Here is a 27299-nt window from a genome sequence, read left to right on the forward strand (position 1 = left end):
GGAGGAAAAGAAGAAAGGATGGAGGGTTGGAGGAGCAAGGAGGGGTGAGGGAATGGAGGGGAAGGAAATATATATATGTACTATATACATTACACAGAGACCCACACACAGTCTCTCACATATGTAGAGGGCGGGCTGTGGGAAGAAAGGGAGGGGGCGGGTGGGGTGGCCTAGGATATGGGGCACGTGGATCTGTTGGAAAGAGACCCCCGTCGAGCGAGCATGTATGTGGTCGGAGAGTGTGGGAGGGAGGGGGTGGGGTGGCACCACCCCCACCTCCTTCAGTGGGCGGGGGGTGGGGAAGGATGAGGCGCCCTCTCCCTTCGCTGTGTGACCCCTTTCGTCCCCGACACTCCCCCGTGTGCCTCGCCCGGTGATCGAACCCCTTGCTCTCTCGCAGCTGCTTCTCGCTGTCGTGCAATCGTCCCGTGCGAGAGAGGCCCCCCACCCATGACCCTCACTTATTTATTTACATGACGCGGTTGCCTGGTGCCCACATGCTCTCTCTTGCAACGTTGAGCCAGCGCGGTTTACAACAGCCCGACCTCGGCTACTTCTGCTCGCACTCTGGAGGAAAGATAGCAGCCTCGTCCCTCGCGATGCGTCAGCCTCACTGGGACAGTCGGAATCGAAGGTATGCATGCCTCTTTGATAAATTTTCTTTCAAAATTACACATTTACATGACGCTCATTAAGGGTTGACGGCTAGTATTCGAGTGTGATCTCATTTTCATTGAAGATTCAGTTACTATTCTTCTCAATCTGCCATGTGTAATCTATGCAAACAGACTCAATCGTCTTTAAATCTATCACTTCCATGCTTAATCTGTCCTGCTCCAGCGGTACGGAATCCAAATTGTAGCGTATGAACGCCGTAACGGCGTCACTTGTTCGCCGCTGTTTTTACAGCGTCGTCGTTAGAGGTCATAAGTAAAAGGATCGTTAATAATCAAGAAAATTGTATTTATGTGATGGTGCAACGCTAAAAACGATAGAAAAAATGGGGTCGAAATCCCTATTGGATAAGTTATGTCGTATTTGTACAGCCGAACAAGATGAGGGAATTTTTATTTTTGGAGAGGAAGGCAAAAGACTGTTTCTTGAAGCAAAAATGAAGAAGTATTTATACATTGCGGTAAGTCAATTGTCAAGTCGGTTCATTGCATAATGGAGTAACTTGCACCTTGTCATGTCAGGCCATAAGTACGCCGGTTGTCATTGGCAATAAAGGTTTACTTTCGCTCTGTTATGTTTCTACCGGCTTATGCAATTTCACTTTCAGTTGTGATTGTTCCGGCTCGCGGGATGTATTTACTCATCCTGCTGCTTCAACGATTATTGAGATAAAATGTGTAGTTAAGGCAGAATTTTGTACTTGGACAATAAGGAGTGCCAGAAAGTTAATGCGATATCACTTGCATTTTCCTAGAGATATCGTGAGGACTTTTATTTTTTTGCAAGTCAAGTATTGATTTTATTGCAATGCTTGCAGAAAATGAGATCATGTTAGTATGCGTAGGTTTTCAAGATGCCGATATGATGTATATTTTTTCTCTCAGGATGAAATGTAATTATCGATTAATAATCTAATGTGAGCGTTTAATGTGTAATCAAAATAACTCTATAATTAATGTAAATAAATACTTTATTTCCCTCGAAAGCGTGAATGACTAATTAATATTTTTAAAATTCTCTTTTGTCCCAGTCGTCAAATTTATCATTCGAGGTTAAATTTACGTTTTTATCCCAGTATTTAGTTCTAAATGCAGAATATTTTCTAATTTTAATTTGTGATTATCTTTTAGTTGTTTGTTGTGTTAAGTATTAAGCAGGTGCCTCGCTTTAAATCTCTACTATGTAACTTATTAGGTTTCGGCGGATGACAGGCTCCCGAAAATGGTTTGCACCAACTGTTCGAAGAAGTTGGAAAGTATACACAGGTTCGCCTCGATGGCTGTGGAAATGCAAGATAAGTTGACAGTGCTTGTGTCGAGCGCTTCATCCGCTGCCGCTGAACCTACTGTAAAGGTGGAACAGCTGGTAAGAAATTAATGATTTTGTTCACGTTTCAGAATTTTCTCAATCACATGCTTATTATTGTTATTTCATAGTCAGGCACATACTTTTGTATATCTATTTATAGTGTTCGGTCTGTTACAAACATAAGTTCGTTGGTTTTCCAAAGTTCTATGGTGTGGTGACTTTAACTTTCCTCTCCTTACTTTGATATTACTTTCTTTTTTTGTACTTGACTATTAATTTGCAGGAGGGTGATTTGCCCGCACCATACCAAGATGGAGATGCAATGGAAGAGGTGGAAGTCAGAGTTGATCCAATGCCATTTTTGTGTGCAATGGAAGCTGGAAGTGGCGCTGAAGATGCTGAGGGAGGCAGTGGTGTTGCATCTCCAAATGCCGAAGCACCAGATGATGAAACTGCAGAGAAGCTCTTGATAGAAAAGAGAAAGCGTAACAGGGTCATAAATAAACAGATATCGTCGTTTTACAGGCTTGCTTGCAAAGAATGTGAAGGATTAGGCGTTGGGGATGGAATTGGTGAAGGTTAGTATCTACACTTCAATTGCCTGTTTTGCCTTACTGGCACTTTAAATAACTGTAATTATCCCCAGGGTGGTGGTTTGGTTGATACTTATGTTCCTATTTATTCGATCCTTGTTAATGGGGAATGGTATTATTTTACTGTGCTGTTCTTTGATGTTTACCTTTTTGTTACTTTTTTATAATGTATTGTGCTGTTGCTTTCCTGTTTTTCTTTACTAATACTAGTAATATTTCACCAAGACCTTAGCCTACATTTGACTTAGGCTTACCATAACTCTAAATGATGGAGCTTAACCCAATATCCTAGTTTTCTTGTCGTTCTTGATTTCTATATTGAATGAGAATGATAGTATTATGTACGTTAATTTACGTCTACATGTATGTTAATTTTGGACCATGAAATTGCTTGTGTTGTTGCATATTGAAAGTTTATTTCTATAGTTTAGTTTTACATGGTCTTATCTTAAAAGGACGCAAAAATTAAACATCATTTTAAGAAATAGGTTATGGAACCTTTTATGGCAGAAGGTTATTTAGTCTAAATCCAGGTTAGGTGGAGTTTTAATAAGTTTTAAATGTGTTTGATATATATCCATGTGATATTCTTGGAGGAGGTAATAATAAATTGGGAATTGCATAATTACATATATGAGTTTTTCATGAAATATTGGTTTGAAGCATATTTATGATACAAAGGAATTGGTGTTTGTTTTATCCAGCAATCATTTTTCCCTCGAACACCATTTCCAATTTTTTGCCTTTGTGGTCAATGAAGCCAAGTCAGGGTTAGGTTTGTGAAGAGATGCGTAATTGGAGGGTAATGAACAATTTTGGTGTCATGTATAGATGCTTCTATTGATAAAGCAAAACCAAATGTACTTTTCCTACCAATTTGCAGCCAGGCAATTTGTAGGTTCTGTTGATAGAAATGGCCATCAAAACTATCATCTGAGCTACAATCTTGTTACTGTGAGCATCTGAGTCAAATTTAATAAGCAGAATAGAGATTCTCAGTCCTTATATGAATTATTATCCGAACTCATAATATCTAACCTGATGAGCGAGTAGTGTGGATAGGAAGGACAAAATCCTCTGGACCAGGGATTTTTTTAAAAAGCTCTGCAATTAAAGAAGGGTTGCATATGAGTACTTGTCTTAGCTAGCCCTTGCTAAGCAGTTGTGTGGATTGTCGGACAGTATCTCTGCATCACTCATTGATGAATAGAATAATGGTGATTTTTTCCACTTTGCCTCAATTATTAATTAGAGCAATGAAGAATTCAAATCAACTGCTTTCAAGTATCCTCCTGCTTGTGTGTGTATGTCTTCATATTTCAATTACAGAGATTTTTAGTCAATTTTTTTCCGCATACATATACTTATCTCTGTTAGATAATTTGTTATAATAATCTACCATGCAGTTTGGTTGGAGAAAATTTATTTTTTGTTTTCAGATCAACAAATAGTATGGGGTGAGAGAAAAAATTTTCCAAGTATAAATAGGGTAGTTTACCTCATCAAAGAAAATGAAAGGTATCAATTGCGATTCGTTACCCACCATTAGTGTATTCGTAATATACAAATTATTTGGTTTTGGAAATCCCAGTTTAGACGAATGGCAATGGTCAATTTTAACCGCATTTGAAAAAGGCCACATTGGTGCCCATGCGATGCCGCTCCACATGACGTTACAGGGACCTAGTTTCCATACGAGTAGATAGGAGTTTTACATCGTCTGAGATTGCCAATGCATGTATGAGGCACAGAGCCCAGGGAAACGTCACTTAATAATCACCTATTAAACTGCCTATGGTTGGAAAGTTTCCTTCGCTTGATAAGGTATTAATAATCCTTATTTAAGCCAAGTGCTACCTGCTAGCAGGGTACTCCGCTATCTGATAGCATCCTGCGTCGTATCAGTGCTCAAAGCCGCGCCCCAAGGTCACCTCACTTGGCAGCAGCGGGAACCAGAACGACATCACACGGGGTTTTCCCAGCATTCATACTTAGCCGTCGCGTTTTCACGAGCTTGAAATTTTTCAATTTTCATTTAATCACAAAAAATAGATATCGTCATTTAAAAATCTAAAAGCGTGAAATACGTACTCCAGGAGTAATAATCTTTCGATTTAGGCAATAAAAAAATAATGGGAAACAACCCTATTGTTACTAATCACTCAGATGCAAAATATATTCTTTAAAAGCATCCATTATATGGATGGAAAAGATAAGTTGCTATAAAAAAGAGTATTCCAAATTCAGCCATTCTTTTCAAAGTTTAAAATAAAAAAAGGCAAAAGTAGCTATCAACTTTTCATGTGTTGTTTAGTTCATTGAGTGGAGATGAAGGTGGGGTTGAATCATTGCTTACAGTTAGCATGTCTTTTAAATTTTTCCCTTTTCATAACTGCTGTAAACAGTTAAGAAGCGCTTGTGCTTTCCCCAAGTCAGCCTCTCCTAGGTATGTACTTCAGTAGTACTTCAGTAGAGCAGTTACAGGATAACCCAAAAGCATTTTGGTCATATGTTAGGGAAGTTCAAGGTAAACGATCTACCGTATGTTCGCTGAGAAACGACAATGGAGATGTGTTAACAAGCAGTTACGATAAAGCTAATTTATTAAATTCCTACTTTAAGAGCGTGTTCACGGAGCCTTCCGAAAACTCACCCGAGACCGATGACAATCCCTGTCTACATAAGATGCCAGCTATTGACATTAGTACGCTCGGAATAGAAAATATATTGAAATCGCTTAGTCCAAATAAATCACCTGGTCCAGACGAAATCCCTTCTCGTGTATATAAAGAACTAGCCTCAGAACTTGCCCCCTACTTGCAGTTAATATTCAGTAAATCCATCAAGCAACACGAAGTACCTAATGACTGGAAAATCGCTAATGTAACGCCTATATTTTAAAGTGGAGACAAGGAACAGCCATCTAATTACAGGCCGATATCTTTAACGTCCATCTCTTGCAAAGTCCTTGAACACATCGTAGTCAGCTCGGTAATGAAACACCTAGACGCGCAAAACTTATTAATGGGAAATCAACATGGATTCAGGAAAAGCAGATCGTGCGAAACTCAGTTAGCGCTTTTCGCCCACGATATTTTAGTCTCCGGGGAAGACAACATTCCAGTGGACGCGATTTTTCTTGATTTCAAAAAGGCATTTGATAAAGTACCCCACGGAAAGTTAATAATAAAACTGAAATCTTATGGTCTAGACGAAGATGTTATTTCCTGGATTAGAGAATTTTTGAGCGACCGCGTCCAAAGAGTAGTATTAGACGGTGCAGTCTCCAATGAGGTTAGAGTGACTTCTGGCGTTCCTCAGGGTAGTGTCATTGGCCCACTCCTATTCCTTCTTTATATAAACGACATTGGCGAAGTAGTGCAGAGTAAGTTACGATTATTTGCAGACGACGCTGTAGTTTACAGAGAAATTCGTTCCAGCAAAGATATAGATGAACTAACGAATGACCTTGCTGCTATCCAAGCTTGGTGCGATGCTTGGCAGTTAGAATTAAATTTGGAAAAATGCGTCGTAATGAATTTCTGGAAGAAGAATAACTCCCTACAGCGTAACTATGTCATTCGGGGCACGCAGTTAAAGGCAGTTGAATCTGTGAAATATCTAGGGGTTAGACTCAATAATGATCTATCGTGGAATAAACATATTCGAGAAATAACCGGTCAAGCTAATCGTAAAATGGGTTTTGTTAAAAGAATATTAGGAAAGTGCGACGACAAAGTGAGAGAAATTAGCTACTTTTCCCTCGTTAGACCACATTTGGAATACGCTGCCAGTGTTTGGGACCCTCATGAAAAAGGCTTAATAACAGAGTTAGAACGCGTGCAAAGAAGAGCTGCCAGGTATGTGAAAGGTCGTTACGACAGTCTTGTTAGTGTAACTGACCTCTTAGATAAACTCGGATGGGAATCTCTGTCGGACCGTAGATTGAAAAATAGACTAAACCTTTTAGATAAATTCAAGAGCAGTGTCTTTTCTGACGAAGTTAACCATATCTTGCGGACGCCAACGTACTACGGAAGATCAGATCATATAAAAAAAATAAGAGAGGTAGATTGCAGAACAGACAGATTCCGAATGTCATTTTTTCCACAATCAATAAGAGATTATAACGGCAGCAATAGAACGCGTAAATAGATTGCATGACTTGTAGTGTAGCCTACTAACCTATGTAAAACTTACTGCATGTTTCTGAATTTCTATTCTATATTCTATTTCTAACAGCATATAGTAGTATAGTTCGTTATTATACGGGACGTTTCTTGGACGGTGTGGTGTGCATGTGGGAGTCCAAATGCATGCTGCATGCTGGTGATTGATCACCCCCTGCCAAACACCCTAGAGGTGGCTCGCAGGGTAATTTGTAGATGTAGATGTAGATGTAGTCACCTCCTCATCTTCTGAGTCATCAGTTGCCTGTACTTCATAATCAGAGTCACTATCTGCAATCAACTCATCATTTCCAACTCTACAAATTATTTGCATTGACCTCTTATCTGCTATGGTTATTTTGTCCACCAAACAGTATATGTTTTCCTTGGATTTTAATACGAACACTTCGGTATTTCACTGATGACTGGACGATGTGGCTTAGCACTCACAGCATATGTATTGCTAAAGAGCCCTTTCTGTTGCTCATTGTCATCAACACCATAAAAGGGGTAGAGAATATGTTGTCTTGCTCTAATCCTTACTAATGTTTGCAGCTTATGTTGTGGAACCACGAAAAAAGAAAAGAAAATCCACTCGTGTGCTCTTGTCTGGCACATTATTTCTGACCATTATTTCGACTTTTAATATTTGAAATCTAGTGTCACAGTGGAACTTCGGAGGAAAATTTTATTTACCCGTGAAATCCTCTTTGGATTAGTGACCCAAGAAGACTTTGCTGCCCTATCAAATTTTGACTTTCCAAGTTTTGTCTCACACCTTTCCATCTTGGGGCCAAGATGTGTCCATGTTCAGTACTAGCTTACGAGACCCATTCATTTGCCTCAATAAGTGCACAAATGCTGTTCTGGAACAAATAGGGGCTCTGAGACCAGCAGCGTGACACAGCAATGCTGACTGCAATTCATACTTAGATCAATCATGGATTATTTAACCCTTCAGCAAGTGCATGGGTGGCCCACAGTGTTTCATTCTTGTGGCATTTTTCTTATGACGGCATAATATGCGTGTGACTTTCAGTAGCTGCACATTTTTAATCCTCGAAAGCCTCGCATAGCTGTTTGTTGGTAATCGACACAAGATTAGCAATAAATATGGCTCGAATGGAAGTAGTCATGACTGGGCCATGTACGTGGTCCACGTGCCTAACTGTGTAACATTTTTCTGTCAGCATCACTTATAGTTGTGCAGAAAATTTTTTGTATGCCATTTGTCTGCTTCGACGTGTAAACAAAATTCGGCACGTCTATTGAGCTTTCATGGTTACCTCAGCAAGTGGCCTCCTGCCTTGCCTCCTTCCTTGCCTCCTTCATTGCCTCCTTCGCTGGGGAGAGGGATGCATTTTGTTCCACTATCAATCATAAATGTGTTCCCTAGAGACTATAAGTTTGCCAAACAATAAACAAAGTCCAAATTTATTGTTTGTGAAAAATATTTTTTTTTAAGTTGAAAACTTAAGGAAATTTAAAAAAGTTCAATTTGTGCCAGTGTGGCCCGCAGTTGGGCCCAACCGCACTCAGCAAAATTTAATGCACCCACTGAAGGGTTTAAGGGATATTTTGGGCGGTCTTAGTGTTTGAAGGTTAAACATGCCACTCCCATGAGTTAAGTCGTGCCAGATGATTTTCCCTGCCAAAATAAAAGTCAGAAAATGTTGGTTATTCAGTCATTTACCTTAGTGCTTCATGTCTGCAAGTGGCTGACAATGTTTGCAAGTTGATATCGGTGGTTCAGCCAGAAAAATCGGTGTAATTAGGGTATTTGCTTAGGTTTCATTTTGTTTTTTTGTACCAATAGAAATTTTGATAGCCATGTTGTCAGTATTGTTTGAAGTAGTTTTTCTGATTTTTTGACTTTGGGTTTCGTAGTGAATGTTGTTGTTGTGGTTTCATTGTGGTAGCTCAGTTGGTGGAGCACTTGGCTACTGATCAAGGATTCCCGAGTTCAAATCTCAGGTTAAAGCCTTTGGACACTCCCCAGCAAAAGTCTGAGGAGGTGGCTCAGAGAAAGGATCCTCCCCTCGTACCCTGAATGTGTGGAATTCACATGCCTCTGGCTTAGCTTGTGGTGAGCTCTACCCTCATGTCTCCAAACTAATCTTTGGGTTTAATCACGGGGTGGGTGAGTGGACGTTGTGTGGATTTGAAGGAGAGAGTCTGAGAAGGTTATTGCAACAGGATGAGAGTAGCAAACACAAGTATGACACAGTCACATTTGTAAGTGGATGTGTTCTTTTATGTGAATTTGTTGTGTGGGTAATGTGGCATGCTGGCTGATACAGCCCACTCCTTCAAGATTTATTCCTGTATCTGCCCCTGATGTTGTGGTGGTCTCATGCAATGCGTACTTTTCATTTTAGAAGGAGTGCTTTTTGAGACGTATGGAGATTTGGATGCTCATTGTTTGGAACACCATGGCAAGAGGGCTATGATTGAGTGTCGCATCTGTGGCAAAGTACTGAGTAGCCGCTCAAAACTCATTGCACATCGTCTCCATCACATGGGTGGCTTTGCATTCAGGTATTTGTTTATTATCATTATGCTTGTTCCTTGTGAAACTGTACTCAAGTTGATTATTGTTTGGTATTTATAGTCATTGTACTCCCTTATTTATAATGATGCTGAGCATGTGATTTTTTCAACTTGCATTTGCGGTAAACTGAATATAAATCAAGACTGCTTTTCAATTTTATGAGGGTGGATAGTTTTCTGATGAAATCAACTCTGTTTTGAGAAACCACATTTACTTACTACAAGTTAATGTGGTTTTGTAAGAGTTTATGAATAAATATTCAGTTGTTCATGATTATCTCCAAAGTCCTTTAAGGATTTAATGATGTTTTGTACAATTCATATCTAGTCTTCATCAGCAGCCTTTTTTGTGGAAGCATTTTGATGATTTGATTTTTGAACATTACATGAATAATATGCTCATGTTAATTCCTTTGGTTTTGTGCTCAATGTTGGAACCTTCATTTTTTTTGCCAGATGTGAAATATGCAACAAAGGTTTTCCTCTACGATTCCTCCTCAAAAAACACAAAGCATTGGACCATGAGTTAGGAGGACAATTCCCTTCAAATGCTATAATTGCCATTCGCACTGTCCAAGCTTCCCCAGTGACTATGACTTCCTCCAATGATGAGCACAAGCCCCACCGATGCTCTGTCTGCCCTAGAGCATATGTATCTGAAATAGGTCTGCAAAATCATTTGTGGACACACTTCCCCCGAGGCCCTCACAGAATCATTGCCGAGGGAAACCCTACTCTCAGGTTGGTACTGCCTCAGATGTTTGTGATGTTAGATGACTGGACAATGGAATCTCATCTGGTTTTGTATTCTGCTCTGCTTTCTACCGTTTAGTTAGCTTACACTCATTCTTTACAATGCCTGAATGTTTTTGGTCCTTTTAATGATTCACCTTTCAATTCCCCCATCATGGCCAAGAAAATCACCTGATTAAGAGATATGGCAGTGATATATTGTGATGTGATTCTTAATGCATGGGTAATTCTCTAACATTAATAATTTCCTTGTAAGTATTTTGCCAGCCTCAGTGATGGCGGGGTAAAGTCCTTGCCTGCCAAACAGGACATCACGGGTTCAAGTCCCGCTTGGGTAGGTCGCCCCTATCCGAAGTACGGTTTTTGTGCATGTATAATTGTTAACTTGTTGAAAAACACTGATGTAAAGCTCATTATGGGCTGTTTTTGGTGTTGTGGGAGTAAATAAATACATAAAATAAATTTTTTTAACTAAGTTAACAGTAGATTTCCATCACACATAACTTGTAAAATGTTAGCATTCTAAATAATTCTAATAAGATCTAATAAATAATTAAATTTTTGGGCATGATGTTCTCCAGTAAATGCACTCATTTTCTTTCCAAATATCCTTGATGTTAAAAGCTTATTTCCATTTATACACAGTAATAGTGAACTCCCTCACTGTCCACTATCGCTTGTTTTACTGCATAACTTTTCTATCATTGTCTCTATGGTATGATTGGAAATTGCATCAATGCAATATCATTGAACTGGAATAGTAATTTCTTTTGATATTTCATTTCATTTCAAATCACATTTTCAACTTTCTTTTGGTGTATTCCCAAAATAGGCAAAACTACTTCTTTTTATTTTTCCTAAAATAATTAAGACATATGAAAGAAAAAAGAAATATGTAAGAAAATTTTTTCTTGTACATGCAAAATATTAGAGGTGTGCAGTTTACCAAAATTTTATCTTAACTGTGATTAATTTCTTTGCAAAACTTAAAGGGAGGCCGAAATTTAAATGTTGGAATGCGGTAGTATCTAGTTCATCTCAAAATTCCTGCCTCTTTGAACTTTGAGCTTCCCTGTTTGTTTCGGGCTCTCTAGCACCCTTAGAGTCCATGTCGTGGCCAATTCTACCGGAGGAGATTTTGATTAAAACTGGGGAGGAAGGTAGTGTTTGGTTAATAAAGTCCGAATGATAAATGAATATTTAAGCTTCCTGAGCCATGCTCTTGTAACCATTTTTCCTCTAATGGATAGTGGGTTTGTACCGAGGTGGCTGGCAGGGAGGGCACATGGGAAATCAAATAAGGAAATGAATGGAGAGGAATTCACAATTTCTGACAGTCGCGCAAAATGATTTATTTTATGGCAAAATAAATGCAAGACCGTACCTGGTTCATTATACCTTGCTAGATAATAAAAATTATGATGGATTGTCATTTTTTCAGATTAAATGGACCCTTGCAACCAGCCAAAGTGGAGCTCACTGATGGTGAGGCGGATAAGAATGGGATTGATGCAGTGATGACATCACCCGACTCACCGTCTCAAGGAGGCTGTACTTGTCCTGTGTGTGGAAAACGCCTCTCGACTAAGGGGAATTTGAAAGTTCATCTTGAAAGCCACAGGCCAAAGGGCAGACATGATTGTGACATATGTGGCAGGCTGTAAGTATATACCAATGTAGAATTTCTTTCCATAGGAATACCATAAATTATGTATTGCTGAATCATGTGCTTCAACTTCTGCGCCTGACTCAGCTTTAGGCTTTTGCTCTCAATTGCTAAAGAAAGGGGAACGTAATAGAAGGCAGGTTGAAAATGATGGTAATAATATGCTGGAAATTTGAGGTAAAGGGATTTTTTAATGCCGCTGTCAGGACGAAGAAGTGGTTGTTCTATTTTCAAATGAGACGATGGGAAGTCATGGTACATAGGATGGACATATTTTTCAATTATGATGATATTCCTAGTGTTCTTTGGATCCCAAATGAAGCTGAGAACAAGGCCTAATTTGCTGCAAAATGACACATGGACTTTCTCTTCCAAAACTCTTCTGCCATCGGTTCGTCAGTGCCTGTAAAGCATGGAAATGTCAGTAAATTTTGGAGGCCAGATAAAATTCAGGGAAATGTCAGTATAAATTTTAAAAAGTCAGTCGAGAAGTCAGTGAAATTATATAACTATACCTACTGCACATGAATTTTTGCCCAAAACATTGATCATAGTTTGGGTGATAGATCACTTCTGGTTAAGCCCCTTCATGTGAGGAGTTGAGATGCTCTGGAGAGCCTCCTCTCGCTTCCTTCAGAGCTCTTTGTCATCTGCTATGTACTGTCAAACCTCTTCATAACAAAATTCGTAAAACAGCAGAAAAATTTTGTTGCACAGAGATTTTTGTTGTACACCCATGTCTCGTATAGCGCAATTTCGATTAGCGCAATTTCGATATAGCGCAAATTCGTTCCTCGGGGAAACATTGCAACGCAGTGTAGCCTAATCAAAAATCTTAAACGCTCTCGTGATAAAACGTGAACTTGCGCTAAGTACACACGAAATTTCTATCAATTTACGCATAGTAATATTATTTCTTGCCTCAAATCTTCTTTTTTGTTTATATATTAATCGAAATTCATTGCTGCGCAATTGCCAAAAGTATTACTCGTCATTGGGTCTAGATAGCCGGCCTACCGAAGATTTATCTCGTCTCCTTAACAGAATGATAATAAATAATTTAGATCGTTAATGAAGCGTGGGGCTAGTGGAAATGAGTTTTTTTTTTCAGCAATACGGTTTGAGACGTATTTTTGCCGTCGTAGGTTACCGGGCGATTGACTTCCAGGTAGAGAGTCTACGCTAAAGCCTTCAAGGTCATCGGTATTCACGAGGGAGAAATGGAGCGGTGGCCGAGTTGAGCATGAATAGCATCAACACATAAAAGGGTCCACTATAGAGTCTCAAACACAATGGCTTCGTTCCCTCCCCGCAGTCTTAGGCCTTCTGCGTCTCAGGAATACAGTTCAGCAGTGGAAGGTGATTTAGATAGAGCCATACAGAGTAAAAACCAAGAGAATATGGCAAAAAATAGGAATGCGCGTAGAAAAATCAAGAATTTATCAATAAAAACTATAAACCTAGAAGAGAAATTGATATAGGTCAATTGCTTTGAAAATGGAGAGCGTCAAAGCGATATTGCGCGGAAGTTTAAACTCACGATGCCTTATTCTGAATAAAGACGAAGTTAAAACATCAGTGACCTCAGCCGCACCAACTTCAACCAAGCGGTCTACACATACGGAAAGTTCATGGTGAATCAGTACAAAAAGACGAGAGTGGTAATCGCTCCGAGACATTAAGTGAAAGCTCCGGTTGGTTCCAGAATTTAAACGGCAAGCAGGTATTTTCAGTGCGGCGATATCAGGTGAATCTGCAAGTGTTGATAGCGCAGCCACCTCAACATTTTCTAATGAACTCCAAGCTGTTATTGAAAGTGGCTCCTTTCCCCCTCAACTAGTTTTTAGTGTTGATGAGACGATATTCTTTTGGAAAAGAATGCATTCTCGTTCATTCATTTTCAGGGAAGGAAAACCTGGGTCAGGTTTCAAGGCATTTAAAGACTGTTTCACGTAGCTGCTAATGACTCGGAGGACTTCAAATTAAAATGATTTATCATCCATAAACTCCGCTAGCTATGAAATGGCATTTAAAGTAGCATTTTCCTGTCATTTCGATGAGCGACAAAAGGGCCTGGGTGACACAATAGTTGTTTTTAGACTGGTTTGAAAAATCATCAACTGCCGGCAACGCATTACGATCCCCTGAGATAGCAGATGTTAGCCCACCCGCACGACAGGATGGAATTTCGAAAGCACGTAAGAATTTTTTTTAACGTGAATAAAAGTCTTTGAATGCGTGAATACTATCTTTAAAGATGTTTTAAACTATAAATATTTATAGAAATAATGTTTTCTAAGGCTTTTTATGGGAATATAGATGTTTTAGAGGAAATTCAATACCCAAGACCTATGCTACCAGGAACGCATCCCTATCTTCCCTATGTTAAAACGCTCTCGTATAACGCAAATTCGTATAGCGCAAAGACCCCAAGGAACGCATCCCTTGCGCTATACGAGACATGGGTGTATAGGGGATGACCATTTATAATGCATGAATTTGCTATCTAAAGCCTGAACCACACGATCATTTTTTTTCGTCGCGAAAGTGATCACTATCGAGATCACTTTTCCCGTCGCAAAAAATAATCGCTCTAGTGATCATTTTTCTGAATCACACGGTCACTCCCGCCGTCACTTTTCGCATCATTTCCAATGACAGCTCGTTGTCATAGGACCCACATCACGAAATTAAATAGCGTGTTTGTTTAATTATGTCATTCCCACAATTGTCAAACGTTGCGCTGCAATCGCTCCATAGGGGAATGCGTTCCGATTGGCTGATATGGGGTTTTAGTGACGGTTTTAGCGATGGAAAAAGCAACAGGACAAGTCATGAAAAATAGCAATGAATCCTCATCGCGATCGCGAAAAACAATTGCCGCCGACGATCATTTTGTGTTGTGATCGCGATAGTGATCCCTTTTGCGACGAAAAAAAATGATCGTGTGACTCAGGCTTGAGCAAATGATTGACTTTTAGGTAATAACATAACCATAGTTCCCTCAGATAGGATACAATTGCTCCACAAAAACAATATTTTCGTAAATTTAATTTCAAATACATAAAATAATTTTAATTTTGCATGCACAGGAATAACAAGTTCATAAAATCAATGGAAGGATTATGATCATGATGTGATAAAATGAGAATAAATTAATGTACCCTTCCTATTAATTTTTAAATAAAATTAGTGACTTTCTTAATTACAATATAAAATTAAGTTAAGTTACTTTTGGTGGACAATAGTAAAATAGATATACCGTATTTCTCTGAATGTAGCAAAATAAATTTTCCCCACCCCCTAAATTTGAGGCTTCAGTTTCGGGAAAAATTTAAACAATGCATTTGCATGTTTCTTGAGACATTTGAAAAAGATAGTTGGGAGAAAAAGACATGAATGTCTTTGTGCTTGATTCAGTGTTCCCCAGTCATTCTAGCTCATTTCAAGTCCATCGACATCAGCTTAAATATGTAACTCCTTGAGCATGTGTGTAAATTTTTGATGAAATTAACATGCCCGGTAGTGGCGTAATTTTTTCATTTATTTCTATCTCTTCTGTGACTGGCTCTTATTGTGAGAAATTCATTCGCATTTTGTATTTTTCAAATAAAAGATCAGTGATGGCATTAGTATGTGTGTGTGTGTGTTAAATGAAATTTGTTCACTAAGCATTTTTATTTTGTGTGATTAAGAAACATTAGTGTATTTAGTTTACATAATGCTTCAATCAAGTAATAAAAAAATAGAATTCTGCTCAATAATGGTGATTTTTAAAGTGTACCTTTGATTTTATTCCTGGCTCTCAGCTAATGAATGTAATTATTATTTTTTTATCTAGCTTCAAGACTGAGACTAATTTATACAGGCACAAAGAGTACCACAAAGGAAAGCAATTTCCTTGCCCTGTTTGTGGGAGAGTTTATCCCACGCGATCTACACTTCGTGCGCATTCAATTACACACAGTGATCTCCGCCCTCACGCTTGCCCTTACTGTGAGAAGACATTCAAACGGAATCAAGACCTTAAGGTAATTGGTTAATTCTTTGGTTAATGATTCGGTCATTTATGTTTACATGTTTTTGCATTGTGATCAGTGACTTTCTCTACAGAATTATTTTGGACATTTTGAACGAAGTTCTTGCTCTTGCAAAAAATAAATTAAAAAAACATGCATTAATAAATATTTGTTTATATTTAGTAAAAATATGTATTTAAAAATGTATTTATTCACGAGTTGTGTAAGTTTAATTGTATACTTATACCTTCCCCACAAAAATGCTTTAAATGGCTGGCCTAAAGACCTATTCAAATGTAAAGGGTGCTAGACCAGGAAGTGTTAAGAAACATTTGAGCTCATTCAGCTAATTTAAAAAGTAATGAGTTCCATGCTGAATTTTGATGGATGTTTTACCTTGAGTATGCATTCTGTATTCCCCCAATAAGTATCTTGGGAAATACCATGGCTGTTAATGAGTGCAAGACCACTAGAAGGAAATTTTGAGCTACATTAATTTTATTTTTTTTGTTTATTTGAATACATTTATTAAATTTGGAGCCTTGCATGTTGTGCATTATTTGTGCTCTTAACCCCTTTTTAGCCACTTATTCATGGTATCTGAAGCTTAGCTTTTTTTTCCATATTGTTGAATATTTTTCAAGTTTGGCATGATGTCTGCAAGCACTCTGGTTTGCGGTATTTTTCCATATTAGCTTAACACATCAGTTGGGGTAGCTAGATAGTAAGTCTTCCACTCTGTGTGGGAAAATTTTCCAAGGAGGTCAGAGCCTATTGCCGGGGAATGAAGAGCAGGTGAAAGATTCTTGTAATCTCCTCCTTGCGAGGGCGAGGAGGACTCCACTTACAAAGCAATGAGGGGAATTTTGGATAATTTGGTGCAAGCATTTATTCTGCCAAAATCTACTTCTCAATCATAACATGAAGTTTGATTGTAATATTCTGTTTAGTTTGATACCAAATGCCAAGGAAATCGGTTTATATCTACCTACATTGATTAAAACTCTTCTATGCATCTAACTTCTTGCAGTCAGTCACCAGAGCACATAGAGAGGATAGTGGAAGGATAGGCTGGCACATCAAGGGAATAGGATGCATCAGCTGATTAGCGAGGGATGGACTTATTTGTGTTATAAGGGAAGGATGCCAATTGTTCCATTCATAAAAACAGACTCAGGGCCATTTTGATATGAAGGACCTGGTAGAGCATGTCAGAAGAGATGGTCAAGCCTTCGTTCACATATTTTCTCTTGTGAGAGTAGCGGTGACTGCAGAAAATATGTAAACGAAGGCTTGACAATCTTGGTCATTCTTTTGCCATTTGCTGTTATAATTTTTTGAGTGATACTCTGGGTCATGTTCTCTTGGTTTTTTTTCTCAATCAAAGGTGGCAAATGAGGTATTCCCTGCATCCTTAAAGAAAGCAATTGTTGTTTCCGTTCACAAAAAAGGCAATCTACATGACATTCACAATTACTTTCGATTTTTTAGATCTCACTGTTTACATATGTACTTAACATATGTACTTGAAAAACTTGTAAAAAGAAGGCTAATAAATTTTCTGTATGAAAAGAAATATTTTAGTGACAGTCAATATGGTTTTTGGATCAGTAAAGGTACAGAAAACGCCCTGGAAAACTTTATGACCCTGATTTTCCAGTCCATTAACTGTAACAAAAAAATGCCACTGTATTTATGGAGATAAAAAAAACCTGTGATACTAGTAACCACAAGGTTTTATTAGATGAATTACATCTGGTTGGAATTCATGACATTTCTATGAATTGGATAGGAAGCTAGCTAACTTTACACTATTTTTAATATATATTAATGATACTACACGTTCTACAGCTGAAGCAAATAGCTAGTCACTCTCTTTTCCTATTTTTGTCAAACTGCAAATACTACCCCTGAGGCACTTACACATCTACTAGGTTCTAAGACTATGCCATGTTTGTAGAGATAGTTGCCCAAATGTCTTGGATAAGCCCCATTCATACCGTATTTCTCCTAATTTAGTCCCCCCCCCCCAATTTTGAGGCTTCAGTTTTGGGAAAAAATTTAAAAAATGCATTTGAATATAGTCCCCCCTTTACTTTTACCATGGACAGTTTTGGAAAAAAGGGGGGACTATATTCAGATAAATACAGTACTACCTATGGACAAACACATCATATGTTTTATTGCCCTAACCAAATGTTAATTTGTTTAAACAAAGCTTTCTATACTTGGGGTGCCAAAAATTTACAACTGATTGCTGGATACAATCAAAGAGAGTAGAATCATGTAAACGTTCTAAATGCATGTGGAACTTTGGTTATTTACAAACAAAAATATTATGAGGTATGTCATACTCACTAACCATATTCCTTTTTTACTTTGTTTAATTTAATTTCAATTCCTTTATTTTTATGTACTGAATCAATGCTTATATTTAACTACTTCATTTTATTTATGCCACGAAAGTTCATCTAAAAGACTTTTTTGTTATTCAATTGTACTAAGTATTACAATTGTTTTCTGTAGGTGATCCCACCAATAGGCAAAAGCCTTTGTGGTCACCTAAAGCTCCAACCCGGTTTTCTGTCTATGATATTTTAAAATGTTTAAGGGGCAATAAAAATATTTTATTATTATTAATTTCCCCAAGTACATATTTCATGTATTTTTTTATATGTTGGCCAAAATTGAGCTTTCTCTGGATGAAGAACAAGTATTATTTTATTTATTGATATTTTCAGCTTATTGCCCTCATGATTGTTTTTTGTTTAGGTTCTCACCTTTTACTCTTTATATGACTGTTGTTACATTTCTGTATCCTTCCCTGTATGTTCAGTATTTTATGAGCTAGTCCTCAGTGGGAGGAATGACATGTGAAAGGGAAAGTGCATGGAATGCATAGTTATAATCTAACTTTGTCAAGAGAACAAGACCTGGGGCGGAAGTCTGTGTGCGTTACCGACGATTGTCAGTGTCTGTAATGGGTCCTACCGACAACTCAGTACGAGCGATTCTGCTGACACATTCTACCGACGATTGCCGTAATCTCACCGACAGTTGTCAGTAAACCCGTTGGTAGCTTCCGACAGTTTCCAAACGCTTGCTAGGACATACAGACACTTTTTAAGCAAGATGTCGGACTTTTGTCTGCACAAGTTTTCAGCCCAAGCTAACGATTTTATCTAATATAATCTAATGATTTTATCTAATCTAAAAAGCTAATCATAATTTAGGACGCTTGAGACTTGGAAGCGCTCCAGTTGTATGTTCTTTGTAGCAGAAATGATTGAGCTTACACTTGAAGCGTTAAGTTTATGTAGTGGGAGCTGTAATTAACTTTGCCAATATTACATACATATTACATTATGCGTTCGAATAGTGTTGTACAACATTATTTATATTCCTTCATTTTACAAATGTAACAATTTGCTTTGCTTTTGAATTACTCATTACTGATTACACAATTTCACAATCACAACACTCATGTTAATTTCTTCCATGAAATCCCCATAGCCTCGGTGTGTTTCTCAACGGATGTATTTTAAGTGGCCCAAAATAGTGATATCAAACAACAAAAAGGTCTCCTAATTAAATAATTACCCTTGAGGAAGTCGTCGACTTACAGCAAACAATGAGGCAAATGATGTAAACAAGCCGTGGCTGAAGATGAACGTACGTTGTTACAATACTAATAAAAATAATTTTGTTACAACTAATCACAAGAGTAGAACTATTATAGGAGTAGGTGAACGAGTATGTAAAACAAAAAGTACATGAAAATTCCGATACATTATGCTCCAAAATTTGCCGGTATTCTTCCATCGATGACTGTTGAATCCTTGAATATAAATGCTATTTACTTAACTGATAGAAAAACAGCAAAATCTCTGAACTCATGCCACACCAACGGCCACCAACGGGAGTAAGAAATTGAGTCTGCAGTGTAATTAAACATTGAAAATATCTCACAAAGCTGTGATAAACTCCTTCGCGGGCTGCCGAGTATCCTAAAGTGTTTTTGGAGCCTCATTTGTTTAATGCAAAGAAACAGGAAATATGGTTGGTGGAGGCGCCTAGCCACGCATGCAGGTGTTACTTTCCTACCGACAAAAGCATGATGTCACCAAGTTGTCGGTTGCACCTACAAGTATCGGTAGAGGCATTCTGCGAATCATGTTTCTGTTGTTGCAAGCGATGATCGTTGGTAGCCGTGTACAAAATTCCACCCCTGTAATAGAGTATTTGGGTGACAACATAGAATTTTCATTTTTGAAGGGCATTACATAGTTTGCTGAGAAACTGCATGTTTGCCATGAGGCTTAGACAGTATTTCCATATTGTTTGTTCTTGCTGTTGTATGCATTTATTTGTTTGCGAAGTGTTCTTTCTGATTTGTTGTATTCCTCGGAAAGGATTATAAATTTTATGGTTTCATGTAAACAATTTAAATAGTCACAGTTGTGTGCAGTGATCTCTTTTTATTATACAATTGTAGTTTCCTGGTGAAAATTAATTTAGGTGTTTTTCCTTGCTTTAATGTATCAAGTTTATATATGTCCTAATTTCAATAGTTAACATTCTTACCACCATCTTTGTTTTTTTTCGATTTGGGATAAAAAGTGGAAGTCCCTCATAACAACAGCTCTTGGGAACTGAGAAATCACTCGCTATAGGGAACTGTTGTTGTTATCAAAGGTAATTAAATTACAGTCGGATCCGGATTTAACATCTTCGCATTTAACGTTTTTCCGCATTTAGCGTTTATTCTTTTGGGTCCCGATTCATTCCCTATTAGGACAATGTAAAAATTATCCGTATTTAGTGTTTCCGCATTTTGCGTTTTTCCGCATTTATGGTCGTAAAAATTTGTCCCGCTCAAGATTTTTTTGCTCGATTTAACGTTTTTTCATGACGGTTCATCCAAATCTTCGAATTTATGCTCATCAACAAGAACAGTCTCATGAAAGTTTACCAAGAGTCGATAGAATCTACCGGGGAACGCTTCTTCAACTGCTTTCTTCCGCGAGCGCAGCGCTGCGACCTTCAACTCGCAAGGTGGGTGATTTGTCTTCTCGTAATGTTTCGCTCCCCTTCTGATCCAAAGACCAGGCACTTTTTGTATCAGATCCGATCTAATGGAGCAAAGTAATCCCTTAATAACCTCGAACTACCTTATCCTTCACTTCTTGAACTTGACTTCGATGATACGTGACGACTGATGACACGAGTTATCCTCCGAGGGCCGCTACAATAATGTTTTCTCGTACCTAATGTTTTCAATTGATAGCTTATGCCCCTTTCAACTCTACTCCCTATGGGCAGTCCATTATTAGCCCAATATTTTTCCAGTCAGCTACTTTCTCTTTTCAAAAGAGGAGGCCCAATATCACTTGCGCAGCTCACTAGAAGATTCTTTCTATAATCCATTCCAAGGTCAGTTTCCACGGAGGAACAGCGAAAGAGCAGAGGAAGCGTTTCCCCTGTCATGACCGTGAGGGAGAGCATTCTTTCCCTGCGGAACAACATTATTTTACATCGTAATTTAGATATCCCGGAGCCAATTTACCGACATGCGGCTGGTTGATATCGATGTCGATTCTAAAATATCTATCTGGTGCTAATTAATGTCAAAAGAGAATGACAATCGGAGTTTTGACGAACTATCACGGTCCATGACTCAAAATAAATCGCTCATACTGGAAAAAAATCACCGCATACTCACGGTAGAATAGATGAGCGCGGAAAAATACGAAAATCCGGCAGGTATCCCTTGGTGGTTGACTTCGACATCATAACCCTGACGAAATTGCCAAACTCCAGAGGCACTGACAATTTTTCAGATGAAATCCAGTTTTGTTGAAGATTAAACCTTTTCACTTAACTTTAAGTTTAGATAATCGTTATTCAAGGTCCAACTGAATTTCATTAAAAGCTGCCGAGAAACAAGGTGAGTCGGAGTCAAGGTGATCAGCGCGCCGCGTAAACAACTTCTCCCGGTTCCATTTGACCTGCATGAGGCCGCGGATATATGACAACGAATGTGGTGCCATCATCAAGTTGAATCACCATCGACTTGTACGCATACTAGAAATAAGATTCTCCTTTTTTGGATGACCTCGAAATCCAAAATGTGCGCACGGGAGGCTTTTTAAAGGCTCATAAATCCCTCGTTTCGCCGAGGCAACAGAAAACGTTAAGTTGTTATAATTCCAGAAAACCTCCCTTTTACTAGATATTCAGTAGTTTAGATTTCGGGATTAGCGATCTTCTGCTGTCCCTTTATTTCACTCATCTTTGTAGATGCAATGACGATTTTTCGAGTACCTACTTACTTATTATATTAGAAATGCTATAGTCAGCTACATGTCACTTTTACAGAAAAAAAATTTAAAATTTCATCGAGACCACTGAAATTACGTAAAAATGGAATCACTAATTTCCATAATAATATTCCGTGTGGGAATGCTTTTCAGTTGATGCATATTAAAATTTTCTTAAAATATTTCTTTAAAACAATTGTCATCCTCTCATTACTTATTTTTACTACCCATTTTTTTTAGCTGATTCCTGAAAAGTATTATCCAACCTTCATAGGGCTGAAAACACTTAATCAATAAATTTTTTGCTGCATGCAGCACCTTTTAGTTACGTAAAATAATACTTTTTATTCTTAAAAAGTCATTTCAATCATTACAGACCCTAAAACCTGAAAAAATGGCAGGTCCTCATTTAGTGTTTTTCTGCATTTAGTGTTTTAAAGTTTGTCCCCCCTGAAAAACCTTAAATCAGGATTCTACTGTATCTCAAAAAATCACTCCACAGGCCGTTTTTGCCAGGAGGTGAAAATTGTTTTATGATAGCTCATATAAATCATACTTTTGGATATTTAATTCACAACTGATCATATACTTTCAATTTATCATGAAATCATATGTAATTATGCTGCACATCATATGCTGAGGCATTAAGAAGTTGATTTTAGCAGTCCCAGCATCAAACACTCTCGTCCGTGGATGCTCCAAATATGTCATGACTGCTAGTTAGAGCTATGCATCAGACTATCAATGGCTGAAACTTTGGAAGACATTCAAAAATTCATACCTTGTATCTTTCCGAATAGTATGTACGTGTTTTGCTGTGTTCAATTTCATGATACTGTTGAAGAATAGTAATGGATAATAATAAACCTTCAAAGACTTTTCGTTATTTAATAATTATGAATAAGAGGAGCGATTTTAGTGGGCAATATACTTACTTTGAAAGGTACTTAGCACTCATGAAAATGTATACACAAATCAAGTTAAGATTGCCATCTGAGCAACAACCTCCTGTGCCATTTTAGATGAAGTTTAAAAAAATAGCTGAAATTAAAACAGTAATTATAATTAATATTGAGGGGGAATGACCATGTGGTAATTCTTATCATCCATTTAAAATATTTTTAAAACCTTTATAAAGGAGATGAAATATTTTTATTGGCAGGCTGTTCCAGTCCTCAATTGTTCAATTGGGAAATGAAGGGTGTCATGTGTTAGTTATCATATAGTGATAGCAGTTGCTGTTAACAACCCTCCGTAACAACCAACCAAAAAATGTTAGAAGGGAAAAGAAAAAGTAAGATTAAGGTCAGAAAAGTGGCTTTCATCCTTGCCCGTACATCACTTGACTGCACACAAAATCTAGTGTGTGCACTCTGGACCCGAGTCAACATGTCTGGGTGCATTCAATGAAATTTTGCTATGCAGTTAAATGTATACATATTCATGATTTCCTTTGAAAGAATTCCATAGATTTATTTTTACACATCCCAGAAACACATGAGGTACACTTTCTTCTACAATAATTAACTCTACTTACACTCACATGTCTGTGAGTTTCAGCAGAACATGGTTAGATTAAACCTATATGGGATCTTTGCAGTTTTGAATGCAAGATATTGAATGGCCAGCTGAGTATGAATGCGTTTTCGAGTGTCATCTTTTCCAGCCCTATACCACCCTAGGCATTTCATAATTTCAAACGCTGTTAGAAGTAGGCTTCCCACTGTCCCTATATTGGGATTTTTCTTCCTCATAGAAAAATCTCCCCGGGATGGTGGTAAAGAAATAGCTTTGCTTGGTTTCGCTAGGTAGGGCCCCTTTTGCTTACATAGCACTGGGGTGCTTTATCCCTACTCCCATTTCCTTCCAGCCCTTTCCCTTCCCTGGAGGCGCCGGCGGGCTCCGATCGCGACGGCGTCTCCATCCTTTTTCCTTCCTTTCCGCCCCCTCCCCGGGTGTCCTGGCGTATAAGCCTCGGGCTTGGTCCGGGGCCCCGGTGCGTTGTACCCTTAGAGGGTTCGCCTTGAACCCTCATAGTTCTTGTTAGAAGTAGGCATGGCAATTCTCGCTTTGATCAATTTTAAATGTTTTTCGTCCCTCAACTTTTGTTCATATTTTTCCTGCACAGTTTCATCTCAACCAGCATACTGGTGAGCGGCCTTACAAGTGCCCTTACTGCCCAAAAGCATTTGCCTCATCAGGAAACTGTTTCTCCCACCGCAAGCGAATGCACGCCAAGGAGGTGGAGAGGGACAGGGCTGCGCAAGTGAGGTGAACGCAAGTGTTTCGGAATGCAGAGGGGGGTGGGGAGAGGTTGGGTGCTGATGAGTTGGAGATGGAAGTTACGCCCGTTTGACGAGAGTAATCAGCTTTCCTGAGCACCCACCGCTGTCTTGAAGTCTATCAAATGTCCCTCCTTTGTTCGTATCCAGATTGAAGGGAGAAAGAATCTCTTGTTGTTGGCAAAACAATCAGGCCTCTCGAAAGAATGATTCACTGTGATGTTTTTTGAAAATGGTGAAAGCATATCCTCGGACCGGCATTAACTTTCTCTAGTTATACATCATTCTATTGTCTGTTAATAGGTGGGATAAAAAGAAATCTCTCTCTCCGCCAGAAAAAGCACTCACTGCCTGCTAGTTTGGTCACATTTTTCTAACTTTTTCGTGAAAGTGTAGAAGACTATGTTTCTGACAGTGTTACATGTGGTGTTAATTTTGTTATTTTATTGTTCCTGTCGTAGAAGATGATGATTTTAATCGGTGATGCTGTCTGATAAAATATGATGAACTTTGTAAGTGTCGAATAGAGTGCATATCCTTCAAAGTGTTCCTTTAAATGCCAATCTAATAAGTACTTAAGTTATCATGGAGCTTTTGACATTTCTGGTATGCTATTGTATCATTAGAAAGTCAAACTAATTTCCTTGTAATCGCACTCAATTTCTGCATATAATCATAAACTGCTGACTGATACTTTATAAAGCCTCTATGATGAAATTAGTGGGCCACATTTCTCTATTCAAAAGGCAGGATGGGAGAATGTTGACTAGTCAGGGTTTTAGTACAGCTTCAATCAATATACTTTTATTTATTTGAATTGTACTCTAAATATTCTAAATGAGGCTTCACTTGAATAAGTACTGAAATGTAAGATAAATTATCACTTGAAGGTTCTGTAGCATTCCCTTATTGGGGTGAGACTAGTCATTAAATTTTGCAGAATGAAATCTTTTTTAATATGTAACTAAGTAGGTAGTTATTGTAGCATTGTGATTTACTTTGTATAAAAGAATACTGGGAGGTTAGTTAAATTGTTTCAGGATTTCTTTGAAAGCATTTTAATACAGTTATTCATTGCAATCCATGATAGAATGTTGTTTTAATAATCTAACTGCCTTCCCTAGTAATAAACTGCCTTGGGTGATACATAAATATTGGGCCTATTTCGCTATGCTCATCAGTAATTGCGTATTTGTCTTTCAACAAACTTGATTTTTAATGATATTCTAAGCATTATTGAGTGTTATTAAGTTACTTTCCTTGAACGTTGGTTGAATTTTTATGAGAAATTGGTTATTGTCCAAATGATATGATGATGTTTTGATCAAGGAAGTGGCTGTATGTAGCATTGTTGTTGAGAAGGATTGAGACTGACTCACTGGGTATTAATAGCAACCTCTTTTGCTTAGTATTCCATGTTCTCTTTTTAAAGATATCATGTCTGAAAATGTGCAGTATTTAAATTATTTATTTTATGTTTTGAAGAATTAATTTGCTTTTATGTCAGAATCTATGTGATCTGAGAATGGATATAGTGTACATTGATGAATTATTGTTTTTGTACTTCTGTCATCAAGGTTTGCCATTGTACATAAAATGGGACATTTTTATTCAAATGATTTAAAAGATGAATGCTGTTAATCTCCTGGATTGTGATGATCCTACAATGTAGAAATTTATAGAGAGGGGAATATGTGCAATTTTAGAATTTTCTATGCTGCTGTGTTTATAGATTTTGTTCCTTATTGTGATTTACTCAGCTCTCTTTTTCTGAAGCTGGCTGTTAAATGTTTATAAAGTTAACTATTGTTTGTTGGAATGGTATTCAATTTTTTATATTTTACAACATCATTTACATTTTATAATTGGTTTGTTAATTTACACATTTCATGTTTCAAGCTGAATCATATGGAATAATGTGGAGCCTACTGATAAAAGTTGCTAATCCATCGACACAATAATTTTCGTGTTTTCAAATTTTAAATAATGTTGACTTTGTTCTGAATTATTATGTGTGAGTAAATGTTTTCGCTTGTATAATTCTTTACTTGTGAATGCTATTTTCATGGGTATACCAACATTTTTCAAACACAAATGGAAAGCTATGAAATATATCTTTTTTTATTATATTGCACTAAATGCACACAGTATAGTAAGTATAACTGGTTGATAGTTGAAGCTGTTGACTGTGAAGTTGTCTAAATGTTTAACGTGTAGTGTGTTGGATAATTGCTCTTTCTTATGTGCAGAATTGAAATCAAAGTGTTGGAAACTACTGCTCATATATTCCCATCCATTTTTCCCCTCTACTTTCCTTATTCTTTAGGAGTCGCATAAACATAGGACTTTTTTTGAAGGAGAGTGCTGTGTGAAAGATTTTGGTTCAGCAGGATTCACAGAATAAATCAAAGTCATTGCTTAATACCCCAGGCTTTCCTTTTTATCTGTTGAGTGTTGTGTTAATGTGACTGTAACACCATCATCTTCTTGGGTGATATTAAAAGGACTTTTTGATTTAAAAATAAAAGAAATTGTTTTTATTGGTATTGCTGATTAGTGTGTTGGATTGATGGTCTAAAGAATTAAATTCAAAATTCATGGCCAACATTTTAGTATATTTTTATTATACGTACATCAGGGCCATGAATGAATATGCTAAAAATTGAGGTTAAGAGAAAGAAAAAACTAAATTAATTGTTACTTTATTGGCTGGAAATGTTATGGATTTATTTTCATATGTACATCGGATGTACAAATGAATAAATCCTTTTGTCTCCCTTCCTAACTTGAACCTTAACTACTTAAATCTATATACGTACATAAAAGAAAGTTGAAAATCTTGTTAGTTAGAACATTTATAACTCGAGAATGGCTGTACCAATTTTAATGATAATTAGTTTTTAGGATTCGTCTCTGTCCCAGATAACAGAATAAACATTAAAAGATAGTGAAAGTTTGCGAAAA

At 37.6% G+C, this 27299-nt stretch overlaps 1 protein-coding gene across 5 annotated transcripts; it reads left to right on the forward strand.

Moving 5' to 3' along the window:
* Window positions 1-891: 891 nt before the first annotated feature.
* Window positions 892-26862, forward strand: LOC124153424 (zinc finger protein OZF-like). Of its 5 annotated transcripts, none has more exons than XM_046526573.1 (8): window positions 892-1135; window positions 1870-2040; window positions 2267-2561; window positions 9124-9283; window positions 9752-10036; window positions 11490-11708; window positions 15556-15745; window positions 16764-17760. In XM_046526573.1, the coding sequence occupies exons 1-8, from the start codon at window positions 1001-1003 to the stop codon at window positions 16836-16838; spliced, it is 1530 nt and encodes a 509-aa protein (XP_046382529.1). In that variant the 5' UTR covers window positions 892-1000; the 3' UTR covers window positions 16839-17760. The 5 variants fall into 5 exon arrangements, with proteins under 5 accessions (XP_046382529.1, XP_046382531.1, XP_046382528.1 ...); XM_046526572.1 differs by lacking the exon at window positions 16764-17760 and adding an exon at window positions 24182-26862 and having other exon boundaries at window positions 895-1135; window positions 9127-9283; XM_046526571.1 differs by lacking the exon at window positions 16764-17760 and adding an exon at window positions 24182-26862 and having other exon boundaries at window positions 896-1135.
* The last annotated feature ends 437 nt before the right edge of the window (window positions 26863-27299 follow it).

The sequence above is a fragment of the Ischnura elegans genome, chromosome 2 (assembly GCF_921293095.1).
Source record: "Ischnura elegans chromosome 2, ioIscEleg1.1, whole genome shotgun sequence".
NCBI classification, from domain to species: domain Eukaryota; kingdom Metazoa; phylum Arthropoda; class Insecta; order Odonata; family Coenagrionidae; genus Ischnura; species Ischnura elegans.